At 31.1% G+C, this 12,812-nt stretch overlaps 1 protein-coding gene across 1 annotated transcript; it reads left to right on the top strand.

Annotated features, from left to right (window-relative positions):
• The first annotated feature begins 4,822 nt into the window (after positions 1–4,822).
• LOC139089083 (carcinine transporter) lies at positions 4,823–12,146 on the top strand. Its single transcript, XM_070638511.1, has 8 exons — positions 4,823–4,993; positions 8,073–8,501; positions 9,882–9,994; positions 10,078–10,240; positions 10,650–11,305; positions 11,361–11,699; positions 11,768–11,874; positions 11,949–12,146. Exons 2-8 carry the CDS (start codon positions 8,266–8,268, stop codon positions 12,045–12,047), a joined length of 1,713 nt encoding a protein of 570 aa, XP_070494612.1. The 5' UTR covers positions 4,823–4,993; positions 8,073–8,265; the 3' UTR covers positions 12,048–12,146.
• The last annotated feature ends 666 nt before the right edge of the window (positions 12,147–12,812 follow it).

Here is a 12,812-nt window from a genome sequence, read left to right as displayed (position 1 = left end):
TGTCTGGATTGATGACTGAATGTTGTTGTTTTTGGACTTTGATTTGGTTGATTTTGCAGAGAATTTTGCAGGAATTGTGGAATATTTGATGATTTTTCGTTGTCTTGACTATGAAACATGATTGATATCTAGTCAATCTGTTCATAATTTGATCTAGATTCAGTTATGAGAACCCATGTGAATCACTTGGTTTCGTAACTTAATGTTGTACACCGTTTTGACTTAGTTTGTCTTCATTTAACTTGTGTAGTCTTTGATTTAAGCCATGTACCCCTTGAGTATAAGTATTGGAGCAAGGTAATGAATTTAGAGGGTTTGAATGCACCCGTGGACCACATAGGATGCACTCCAGTCTCCATGTAGCCCATGTAGCCCTTTTGTAAGCTCTCTATACGCTCCTTTTCCCTAGATGAAGGCTTTGTGATCTCAAATTTGTGTCTCGGACGAATGATTGCATCCAAACCTTACCCCTATTCACAATGATTCAGTTAGGCCATTCATAGGCAGCTTGTGTGCTGTGAACCACTAGTTTCTCGCTAAAAACATTCGAAAATGCCATGAACTGTATGCTGCTTGCGGTTTCAGTAGAGAATTACTAATAAAGAACGAAGCTGTCGATAGAAACAGCATTGCATTTGGTATTGGCAATTGGTAGGCGGAAGCCGGCGATAGAACCAGTTTTAGGCGACATCCGATGGAGGCCATGGATCACAATTGATCTGTACGGCCATCAAAGTAAGTATGTATACTCAACAAGGTGTACCCTGGACTAGACTCTTGATTCAAAATCCACCAAAAAAACCCTAAATTCTCCCCAAAAACTCAACACATTCACCAACTCGCTTCCAACAACTTTCCAACTTAAACTCTACACTTTTCTGTTTTTTTGCATGCCCAATCCTCACATCCTCACATGCAAACATTATTCTTTTTTCCCATTTTTTCGCTTTGTATCGTCCTCGTTCCTTCCTTTGTTTTTTTTCGGTATATGATTGTGTGTGCATGTCTAGATTGAAATAAAAAAGTTATTTTTCCATCCTCAGCTTCTGTTGAACTTTTTTTTTGAGACTCGAAATGAAAAAAAATTCATCATGCATTCTTGCTATAATTTGTTATTGTGCTTGAGAGGATATTTGGAAGCATCGCATGATAATGGCTGAAAATTTGATAGAACAGAGACTGTTGCTATAGTTCAAATGTACACGCTTTTTACTGTTGTTGTTGGTGCTGTATGTCTTGTCGACACTTTAATAGAACGGAATAAAACGATTAAATGCTTTAAATTGCTATGAAAGCTTAACTTTTTGATGCTTTTTTGCTGTTTTATAGTTTTTTCGTCCATTTCAATTACGATAAGTGCTTTATGTGAGAGTTGAAAGGTTTTTGACTTTATGACTTTTTTTTTGTTGTGCATTTTAAATAATCCTTGATAATAAATTTAGTTTATTTGTATGCTGAATGCTGCGGGGATTAGATTAATTGTTATAAACGTTGATGCTTTGCTTCTGAATATGGTTTTGGAGAATTTTTAATTTAAACGGTTTTGAAGAATTTCAAATTTAAACGGTTTTGTAAAATTCAAATAAAGCTTGTCAAGTTCAAAATTTGGACGGTTTTGTAGAATTCAAAACAGTTCAGTTTCTAGAGTTCAAAATTTTAACGATTTTGTAGAATTCAAAATTTCAACCAAGTATGTAAAGTTCAAAATTTTCAACGATCTTTTAGAATTCAAAATTTCAAATAAGCTTCTAAAGTTCAAAATTTTAACGGTTTTGTAGAATTTAAAATTTCAATCAGGTTTTTTAAGTTCAAAATTTTAACGATTTTGCAAATTTCGAAATTTCAATCAATTTTGTTAGGTTCAAAAGTTTTAACGGTTTTATAGAATTCAATTTTGACAATTTTAAAATTACAAAACCTAATAATTTAATTTAAAGTAAATATAAATCAATCAGTGTAATTAGCATTATATCGATTATGTTGATACAAAACCTGTACAAAACAGATAAATTTAATAATCATTTGATACATTTAATTACACAAAACATCAATTTCACATCAAGTTCATTACAATTAAATCATTATTTCATCATTAGTGCCTTACAGCTTATTGAATCGAATTTAACAACATTATGTATATTTTATAGCACCTTTAAAGGCATGAAAAAGAAGCACAAAGGTTTGAATTTCAATTTTATTCATCCACAGATTTGCGTTTTTCTTTAATATTAAAGCTTAGGATAAGCACGAAGAGGAATTGAGCTTAAAGAACAAAACTTAACACTCCATATATCATTCAGCACAGCAACCAGTAATCCACAGAGTAGAGAATAATTTTCATGCATTTTAATGACTATAAAACAACCTCACCGTATGAAATTTATGATGAAAGTATCTGAAAGTGATTAGGTGCTTTGCATGAATATGATTTATTTGCGAAGCTGTTTGGTTAAAATAGACAAAAAAAATGTAAGGCATATTGTGTAAACAAACATAAATCCTCTTAGCTGTTACTTCAAGCATACACTCAATGATGTGAAAGGATGGAGCATTATTTAGTCAGAAATGATAGGTGAATAATGGGACCGTTTAATGTTAAACGGAAGGAAAGGTTTTTTGTTGGAAAAGATTCTATTTTTAAGGGATTTTTGTTGAGGCTTTAATGATGGCTTGGATGATTGAAATTCAAATTCTACAAAACCGTTGAAAATTAACACCTTGCAAACTTGATTGACATTATTAATGCTACAAAACCGTTAAAATTTTGAACTTTACAAGCTGGATTGGAATTTTGAATTTTACAAATTCGTTGAAATATTGAACTTTACAAAATTGATTGAAAATCAGAATTTCGCAAAATCGTTAAAATTCTGAACTTGATTTTAATTTTGAATTCTACAAAATCTTTAAAAATTTGAACTCAACAAAACTTGTTTGAAATTGTGAATTCTACAAAACTGATGAAATTTTGAACTTTACGAACTTGATTTGAATTCTACAAAACCGTCTATATTTAAAATTGTACTAAATCGTTAAAATTTTGAACTTTGTTTGATTTTGAACTGACAAATGCATAAATTTTATCAATTCTAAGCTTATCAATCCTTCAATATCATCGTTAAATGTACCAGACTCATCATTATCATCACCAATTATCAAAAATTCAAATTGTTCACGCAAGCAAAAAGTTAAAAAGTTTATTTTTAAATAATACAAAAAAAGAATATTTCAAATTATTTCCATAAATAAGATCAATGAAAAAAATAAGAACAAGAATAACATTTTCCCTTTTTTCCTAATACCCTCATGCTTGACAAGAATAACAAATCAAATAAATTGAAATGAGAATCTACGTCATGCAGCATCAAGTCTTCAATATGTTCAAAAATTAGATCTTTTACCTTTTTAAAAGTTTTTTCAAGAAATAACATTAACTTATGTATTATTTTTTTCGGGTATAAGCTTCTTAAAAATATTTTTCATGTCCAAAATTTTTCATCATTCTTAAAAACAAAAGCAAAGCACAACAAGAAGCCATCCATCTTTGAGATTAAATAAAATGAAGAAAAATGGCAAAATTTGTCTTTAAAATTTATTGCATGAAAAAACTTTTTCCATCATGGACTTGTTGATGAACATGATGACGTCCTTAAAAGGAAACTTTTTCATAGTTTTATGCTTTTTTTTTTGTTATGTCTGAGAAGAACAAATGGTTTCATCAGCAACATAAGTAGATTTTAAGGGTTTGCTGTTAAGGAAGAATTTGATTCGTTATGGAAAGGTTGTTAAAGTCGTGAAGGTTTGTTTCATAAATTATGGTCTAATTTTAAGTTACCGTAGGTTTAAAGCTATTTGGGAATCTTCAAATAAGAGATTTTTTTTTATAATTTGAAAAAAAACCGTTAAAATTTTAAATAATTTTTTTCAATTGTTAAAATTTTCAAATTTTATGAAGCTTTTAAATTTTGAATTCTACAAAAACCGTTAAAAATTAAAAAAATTTTTTTCATAATTGTTAAAATTTTCAAATTTTATAAAGCTTCTATATTTGGAATTCTACAAAAACCGTTAAAAATTTGAATTAATTTTTTCATAATTGTTAAAATTTTCAAATTGAAATTTTGAATTCTACAAAAACCGTTAAAATTTAGAATTTTATTTTTTTCATAATTGTTAAAATTTTCAAATTGAAATTTTGAATTCTACAAAAACCGTTAAGAATTAGAATTTTATTTTTTTCATAATTGTTAAAATTTTCAAATTGAAATTTTGAATTCTACAAAACCGTTAAAATTTAGAATTTTACAAAATTCGAACGGAATCAGCCCAAACTCGAATCATATTTCAAATTTCAAAAAACCGTTAAAAATCTAAGTTTTAATTCCATACAAAACTGAACAAATTAACTCCAAAATTCATCTCTTTCCATGTCCACAGCCTGATCTACATCCACATATAAGGTTATCATTTATCAATCTGTATTATCTTAAACAAGCACTTGACAATTCTTTACCAAATTCAGCAATTTTTGATAAGAAATGGTTGAAGTAGTAGAATTACGTTCATAACTGCTCAAATCAGCTGTAATAGGCACAAATAAAACATTTAAGTGATGTCAATTTACAACTGCAAAATTCTCACATGTAGAGACATAAAAAAAAGAGTAAAGAGATCTTAAATTGACTATAAATTGGAGGAGAAACTAAGCATGTGAGAGCATACAGTAAGTAAACTAGTCTTATCTCATTATTATCATTATAAAATATTCTTTAAAAAAAAAAAAACTTCATATAAATTTGTGTGAGCTGAAAATTTAAGCAAGTAATCAGTCTAAAGTGATCATCCAATTGAACTGGACGTGGATTTTTTTGTTTAAGGCGAGGTTTGAGTCGGTTACTTGTGACTGCCATAAAAGGAGATAAATTTGTGGGAGAAAAGTGTCTCTTAATGAGATAAATTTTGCCAATTTTGTGGGCATTACAAGGACGAAAATGTAAATAGTTTTGGTGGACTTTTTAGATAAGTTTTGAACTTTTTGACATGAAAATTGATTTAAATTTTGAAGTTATTAAAAAAAATTAAATTTTAAAATTATCAAAAATTGAATCTCAAAATTAAAAGACAATTGAATTCTAAAATTGGAAATTTAAAAAATTTAATTTTAAAATTAAACAAAAAGTTATTTTCAAATTTTGAATTTTAAATTTAAATTTGAAAATTAAAAAAATTTGAAAAATTTAAATTTAAAAAAATTGAATTTTAAAATTTAAAAAAATGAATTTTAAAATAAAAAAAATCATTTTTAAAATAATTTTAAAAAGTTTTTAAATTTTAAAAAAGAAATTTGAAATTTAAAAAAGAAAAAATTAAATTTTTTATTTGAAATTTGAAAAATTGAATTTTGAAAAAAAATTGAAAATTTAAATTGAAAATTTAAAAAATTAAAAATTTGAAAAATTGAAAGTTAAGTTTAAAAAAAATGAATTTCAATTTTAAAAGAAAAAAAAAATTGAATCTTCATTTTTTTAAATTTAGATAATAGGGTAAAAAATATAATTTCTTGCGCAAAATCCAGTTGAAATTTTTAAATGTCCAAATTTTGAACGGATGCATTTTACCAACAAAGTTTTAAAAAAATACGAAAGCGAATTTTCAGATTCCTTAAGAAAAATATTTTTAGGAAAAAAATCGATCATTTATACTGTATAAATTTCTTGCGCAAAAAATTAATTTCTTGAAAAAAATATAATTTCTTGCGCAATTTTGGACAAGTAGGCGATTGATTTTGACAACACAAAACTTGAATTTTCGGAAATTCCTTTCTTAAAAAGGATGCTTCTTGATTATTTTAAAAATATTTTAGAGGTTGAAAACGCGAAAAAATTACCAAAACAAAATTTTCAAATTTTCGTGTGCAATTTTAAAGTAGGCTATTAAAAAAAATTTTGTTGTGAAAAAAACCTCAAAAATATTTTTAAAATAATCAAGAAACATTCTTAAACTATTTGGAAGGAAGACAGCGTCGTAAAAGAGGGTAAATAAAGAAAATTGAAGTTTTGTGCCATCAAATCGCCTTTGTCCAAAATTGCGCAAGAAATTATATTTTTTTGCGCAAGAAATTATATTCAGTATAAATGATCGATTTTTGAAACAATGGAGCATCCTAAAAATATTTTTTTCACGGAATTGAAAATTCAAAATTCGTATTTTTTTAAATTTCGGTGTCAATTGAGTTTATCGTTGAGAAGGCATAAGCATTTAAAAATTTCATGTCAAAAAAAAAATTTTTTTGGTGAAAAAAATTATTGTTTATTTTTTAAATTTCAATTTACAAATTTCCAAAAAAATTGAAAAAATTGTTTAAAAAATCATCAAAATTAATTGACAAAACTAATCGAAAATACCCATTTAAACAAATTTTTAAAACATTTAATTCAATAACAAAATTCTGACATAATTTCCAAAAGGTCAACTACATAGTTTACAATTTCAATCATAATCTCCACCTTTGATCCCATAAATTCCATCAAACATTTTCATCAACTTGAAAAAAAAGGGGAAATAATTTAGAAAATTTACACAAAATAATCTAATTTAATTCAAACCCGACCGACATACTGACTTGAGTGACATCAAATGGATGCCGCTTCTATTTGACAGCCATGTGTATGCTCCGACATACTTACTTACTGTCTGTACTTCGCTGGCCGTACAGATCAATTGTGATTCATGGCCTCTTTCAGATGTCACCTAAAGCTGGCTCTATCGACAGCTTCCGACCCAAGACTGCCAATCAGAGACATCATCCATTCAGTGTTTACAAACACCCGGCAGCCCCATAACAAACCCTTCATTCATATATATCACTCGGGAAAGAGACTTTATTAAAGACAATAAATCATTTAACTCATCTCCTAGACTCAAATCAAGTTAATATTCGACCTTGAGCGACATTTCACGAATCTTATCGTACAGATATCTCAATGAACTTAAGTAAAAAGTAGCTTAAACAAGAAAAGATTGAAAACATTAAGTGAATGTGGATATATGTCGGAAATTGTTCATTCATTAAATTTCTTTGGCATTTTGAGTCTGTGCATCTGGATGATATTAGTATATAGGATAGTTAGGGGGATGTTGGCCTATATTAGAGCAACGGTGGGCTGTCTATGTGCGCCGGTAGACTAGTGTGCAGTGAAAATTGTTTGGAAATTTCATGAACCATATGCCGTGTGGGGTTTCAGTCCAGGCTAAACACCAAGGTGTGCGAAATTGAAGGTTGCCCACCACTGATCTGGATGATAAAAGTATTTAGTCCATTCGGGGGATGTTAGACTTTATTTGAAGTCCGACACAGTCCCGATTTCATATATTTGGTGTTTAAATGACATATGATTTAAGTATAGCTAAAATTTCTTGAATTCCAGTAAGAAATCTCTATCATAGTCCCAGAAAATTGAAGAATTTTTTTTTGTCCAGGTTAGGTTTTGGTATCTAAAGCTCCTCCCTAACTTCACTTTTGCAGTAAGTCAACAAGATTTGCTGAGATTTGAATGATCAATTTTCAACGAATATGAAGCAATCATTCTCATTTAAATGTCCATCATTCCTTCAAGATCACCTTATAGGAGATTTAGCAGAACTGAGGGAGTTTGGATTATAAAGTCCAAGACAGTGTCTTTACTGGATTCCTGTCAAATCTGCCAAATCTGACTAAGATTCTAGTTAGCTGACCTTGAAGTCGATTAGAACTTTAAATGAAAAAGTCGATTCCAGCCGACTCGATTAGATACAAATCAAGCTCTCCTAGTCAGCTTACGTCTTTTAAGTCTTTTTGATACTTGAGTCAACTCCAAATCTCATAAAACTATTTTTAATTACAAAAACATTTTGATATCAAATCTTGATAACAATGGCACTTAAAACGTGCAAATACAATTCATGTTTACAGTTCCTATCCTAACTACTATTTACTCATTAAAGTCATCACACAATGATTCTCACTTTCCACGTGTCATAAAGTTCATCACTAATCCTGATACTAAGAACAATTATTTTCTTACTATTTACAGAACGGCAGAATAAGCAAATGAGATAAAAGTCATAATAATATAAAAATTATTTGCGAACCTTATAAAGTTAGTCTAAGCAGCCATCATCAAAAGTTGAGGCAAATAATTATTATCAAGTGCCTATCCAATAAATCAACCGACTCTACCTTGAATTTAAGTAACTTTAGTCAAAACAACACAAAATCTACTCAAAATGTCTGAGGATTGCGAGAATGCAGCATTTGATAAAATTATGGAACTCGTGGGAAATGATGGTAAATTTCAGCGAGTCTTTAATCATTTTTATAATGTTGCACTCGTGTGCTTTGCATCGATGAGTTTCATGAATATTGTAATGGTATTGAATGAGCCAGACCACACGTGTTATGTCCCAGGACATGAGAAATATAATCTAAGTACCGAGGAGTGGATAGACTTGATGATACCGATGTAAGTGGATATGATATATATTTTTAGAAAATTGTATGTGCGATGATCAGGAAGAGTGGATTGTTATGGGTTGTTGGGGTTGTTATGGAACTAAAATTGTGGTTATTGAGGATTCTGTAGCTGAATATTGGCATAAAAATGTGAAAGAAGCCTTTAAAAATGCTAAAGAACCTTCAACTTCCTTTAAATTAATTAACGACTCCAATTCAGTCCTCAAAGTCGACTTGAACTTCCTATGGAACCGACTCATCCTTGACTAGACTTTCCCATCCCAAACCCAAGTCAACTTCAATCTCTGCCACAATCTAAACGACTCAAACCTTAAAAACACCACAAGTATTTAATTAATTTGAAGTGTTTCACAGCAGCAAACTTGATAGGAGTTAGAAACTGGATTGTTGATTTTCTAATCAATCAATAAGCAATATTAAAGATAATTTAAAGTTAGTACGTAATTAATTTCATAATGTTACATTATTTCTATGTCTATCATGTCTATTACTATCAATGAAACACATGTTTTGAAGTATTTAGGTCAGGAAATACGGAAAACAGTTGATTAACTGTGAATCTTTGTTGAGATCACTTCTTACTTACTTACTTTGTTGTCTGGAGAGATCTATTGTGATCCATGACCTTCCTTAGATGGATGAGATCACTTCTTTAACTTGTAAATGAAGGAACTTATACCTTAAAAATGTCTTTATTGTTTGAAAATTGAAAACAAACTAAACTTTTCTATTTAGGGGACTAACAACCATAAAAGGGGGAAGAAACTGATTTTAGTTGCAAATAGAATTCAAATATTAAATGGCAGTTGATATTTTCTACAAAATTTGATGTAATCTTAGCTTTTAGCAATTTTTGAACGGTTTTGGTTACTTGAAGTCGCGATTAACATACAGTAGATTAGTTTAACTGCTATTGATGACGATTAATTCACAATTTAACATAATTGTATGATTTGGAGGACATTAATAAAATATAAAAAGCCATATTTTGTACTCCGCGAATACACAAACCGAATTAGTATCCCTAACAGCCAAAGAGACCACTTTTAGATACCGTAGTAGTATTTTGGGACATAAAAGCATGATCTTTGCCTGTTAGGGTATGGCTTGATCAGTAAATGAGCACTTGAATACTTATTAAATACAAATTTATGACAGGATCTATAAGCTGAGGTCACAAATTGCTGAGGTTTATCAAACTTTCCACAAAAACCATAATTCTATGGCAATTTTCAATAAAAACTGCTACCAAGAATTCAATACAGCACCATACTCTGTAAAAAAATCCACATCCACCTGTAAAAATCCACTTCTACGTACCCAAATTCACAACATCCTATTACAAAAAAAATTCTATTTCCATTTACAGGGAAACAGACAATCGTGGAATTTTAACAAAAAGTGGCTGCAACATGTACAATTCATCATCATATGAGCATCTCCCAATATCGCAATGGAATTTTACAAAAAATGATGAAATTGGTAAGTCCAAAAATATTCCCCCATATTATCATGTCCATCAACAGAATATACCTTCTATTTTTTTTACAACACATTCTTTACAGCATGTGTTCATGGATATGAGTACAATAAAACATGGTACGAGCGTACAACTGTGTCGGATCAAGATTGGATTTGTGAGAAGGCACTTTATCAAACAAATGTTTTTGTCTGGCATCGAGTTGGTGAAGTTGTTGGGACATTTCTCTTTGGACAGCTTGGTGATACGTATGTCTCTCAAATATTATTTGTCACTCATTATCTTCTTGTCGATTTACATGTGCTGTGAGCGCATTTTTTGAACAGAAATTGGGTATGGATGGAGATGACAGTTTGGACTCAGACTCAGACTCAGACTCAGACTCAGACTCAGACTCAGACTCAGACTCAGACTCAGACTCAGACTCAGACTCAGACTCAGACTCAGACTCAGACTCAGAATCAGACTCAGACTCAGACTCAGACTCAGACTCAGACTCAGACTCAGACTCAAACTCAGATTTAAACTCGAATTCGGACTCAGACTCAGACTAAGACTCAGACATCATCCAAACATGCTTAAAATCGAAAAATGCGCTTTAGCACCTCAATACCCACTACAATTCCCTAACTTGTCTAATCTTCAATTTCTCCCCAGTATCGGTCGTCGTCCAGTCTTTTACATAAGTGTGATAATAATAATTTTGGGTCGAATTATGACAACATTGACTGCATCAAATTACATATTATATGCCATTGCGTCACTTATCTCATTGCTTACAAGCATGTCAATATTCCTTAGTCCATTGATTATAGCAATGGAAACATCAAAAGAAGAAGATCGAGGAAAAATAGCAATGTTACAATGTGTTGGATGGACGATAGGCATTAGTATAATGCCATTAGTATTTTGGGTTGTAAGAGATTGGGTATGGTTCTTAATGATAACAACATTACCAATTGGCCTTTTTGCACTTTATCCCAAATACATGATTGAATCTCCAAGATGGTTGGCCACAAAAAGACATCTCGCAAGATGTGCAAATGAGCTCAATAGAATTGCCAAAATAAATGGTAAGAAGATTGAAATTACGGAAAAGATGCTTAAAGAGATGCTGCCTGATGAAAAGGCAGAAGAAGTTTTTGGTATTGCCTCACTGTTTACGGGATGGCGTTTAGCTAAGAATACAATTTTGATTGTAATATGCTGGACAAATGTGTCAATTACTTACTATGTGTTGATTCTCAACTCGACGAGAATGGGAGGAAATCCATTTTTGAGCTTCCTCTACCAAAGTGCCATTGAGTTGCCTGGTGAGTATCAAGGACAAACTTATTGACACAATATCTAATTTGCCTGCACTTCCAGCATTCATCATTGGACGTTGGATGAGTGACAGAATAGGACGACGATTCAGCAATGCAATAGCATTTTTGGGTATGTCAATAGCTTGTATACCTGCTGCAATGTATGCTCGTAACCAAGAAGATGAGCGCCTATTAACAATGGTTGTTGTATTCATCAAGTTCTGTACAAGCATCACATTCTTTGCTGTTAACTTACAATCAATGGAAATTTACCCAACATGTCTACGACAGTCAGGCATAGCTGTTGGTAGTATAATTGCAAATTCACTTGCTGTATGTGGACCATATATTGTTTATGTCGGTACTGAATATGATGTACGCTATACTTACTTCATATTAGGTATGCATCCATTCATTCCGTTATTTTATTGAATAATTCATGAAAATAAATTAAAAAAAAATTCCTAGGTGGATTATGTTTTATGGGCTTTTGTGCAGCAATGTTTTTGCCTGAAACGTTGCATCACCAACTTCCGAATACATTGCATGAGGCAAAGAAATTTGGTAAAACACAGGTATGGCATCTCATTCATCTGTGTCTGTTGATTTATGAGCTTTAATGGATAAAAAATATATTTATATTTTATAGAAATTCTGGGTAATACCGAGAAAGCCTGAGCCTGTGTATGAGGATGAATTGGAATCTCTTGCGAAACTTAACAATAATCAGGAAAAGGTGAAAATGTGAGGCTGAGATGTAAAGTTCAAAAAAGTATTTTGTTATTTTGTAGGTTTGTAAATTTTAGTGAAATGAGATAATAAAAAATTAGAAAAAATGTTTTAAAAATTTGTTGATATTTGACGAGTTGAGATGTTTGGATAGCTAATATAGTGACTAGGATTGCGATTCCTATAACGTAGATCAGTAATGGACAACCTATGTGCAACGGTTCACTAGTATGAAGCCAAAATTGTTTAAAAATGTCATGATGCGTAAGTCATATGCTGTTGCATTTGAGGCATTCGACCCAGGTGTGCCGCAAAAAATAAAAGGTTGTCCATCACTGCCCTAAATATTGGTGGTGAAGGTTAACTTGACCCGGAAGGCACACAACGAAAAAATAGTCGAAAAATCATCATTCAGGCCAGCGAGACTCTGCGCTAAGTAAGATTTGATGAAATGCAGCCTAAGCCTAGAGTTAAGTCAGTTTGGTGTCGGACTTTTGGCCTTTTATGCGTAGTGTGCCTGCCGGATGAGTTCGCTACAATGAAAGGAATTTGCATGAATTTTTGTTCTGCTGACACTTGTGAAGTATAACATTTTATGCAAATTTCAATCAATTTTTAGCGAACTCAACCAACCTCGACTTCTGCTAAGTATTAGATCAATTTGGATTGTTCCGCTATATCAGTGTGGACAACCTCTGTGGCGTGGCACAAGAGTAGATGCAGCTTACCTCCAAAGTGTGCCGCGGTCAAAAAAGCTTCCTCACCACTGTCCTACACTTATTTA

Source organism: Chironomus tepperi, unplaced genomic scaffold (genome assembly GCF_022539635.2).
Source record: "Chironomus tepperi strain 1889 unplaced genomic scaffold, CSIRO-AGI_Ctep_v1 contig_174, whole genome shotgun sequence".
In the NCBI taxonomy this organism is placed as follows: domain Eukaryota; kingdom Metazoa; phylum Arthropoda; class Insecta; order Diptera; family Chironomidae; genus Chironomus; species Chironomus tepperi.
Note: the sequence above shows the minus strand (reverse complement) of the source record. Positions and strands in the feature narration are given on the sequence as shown.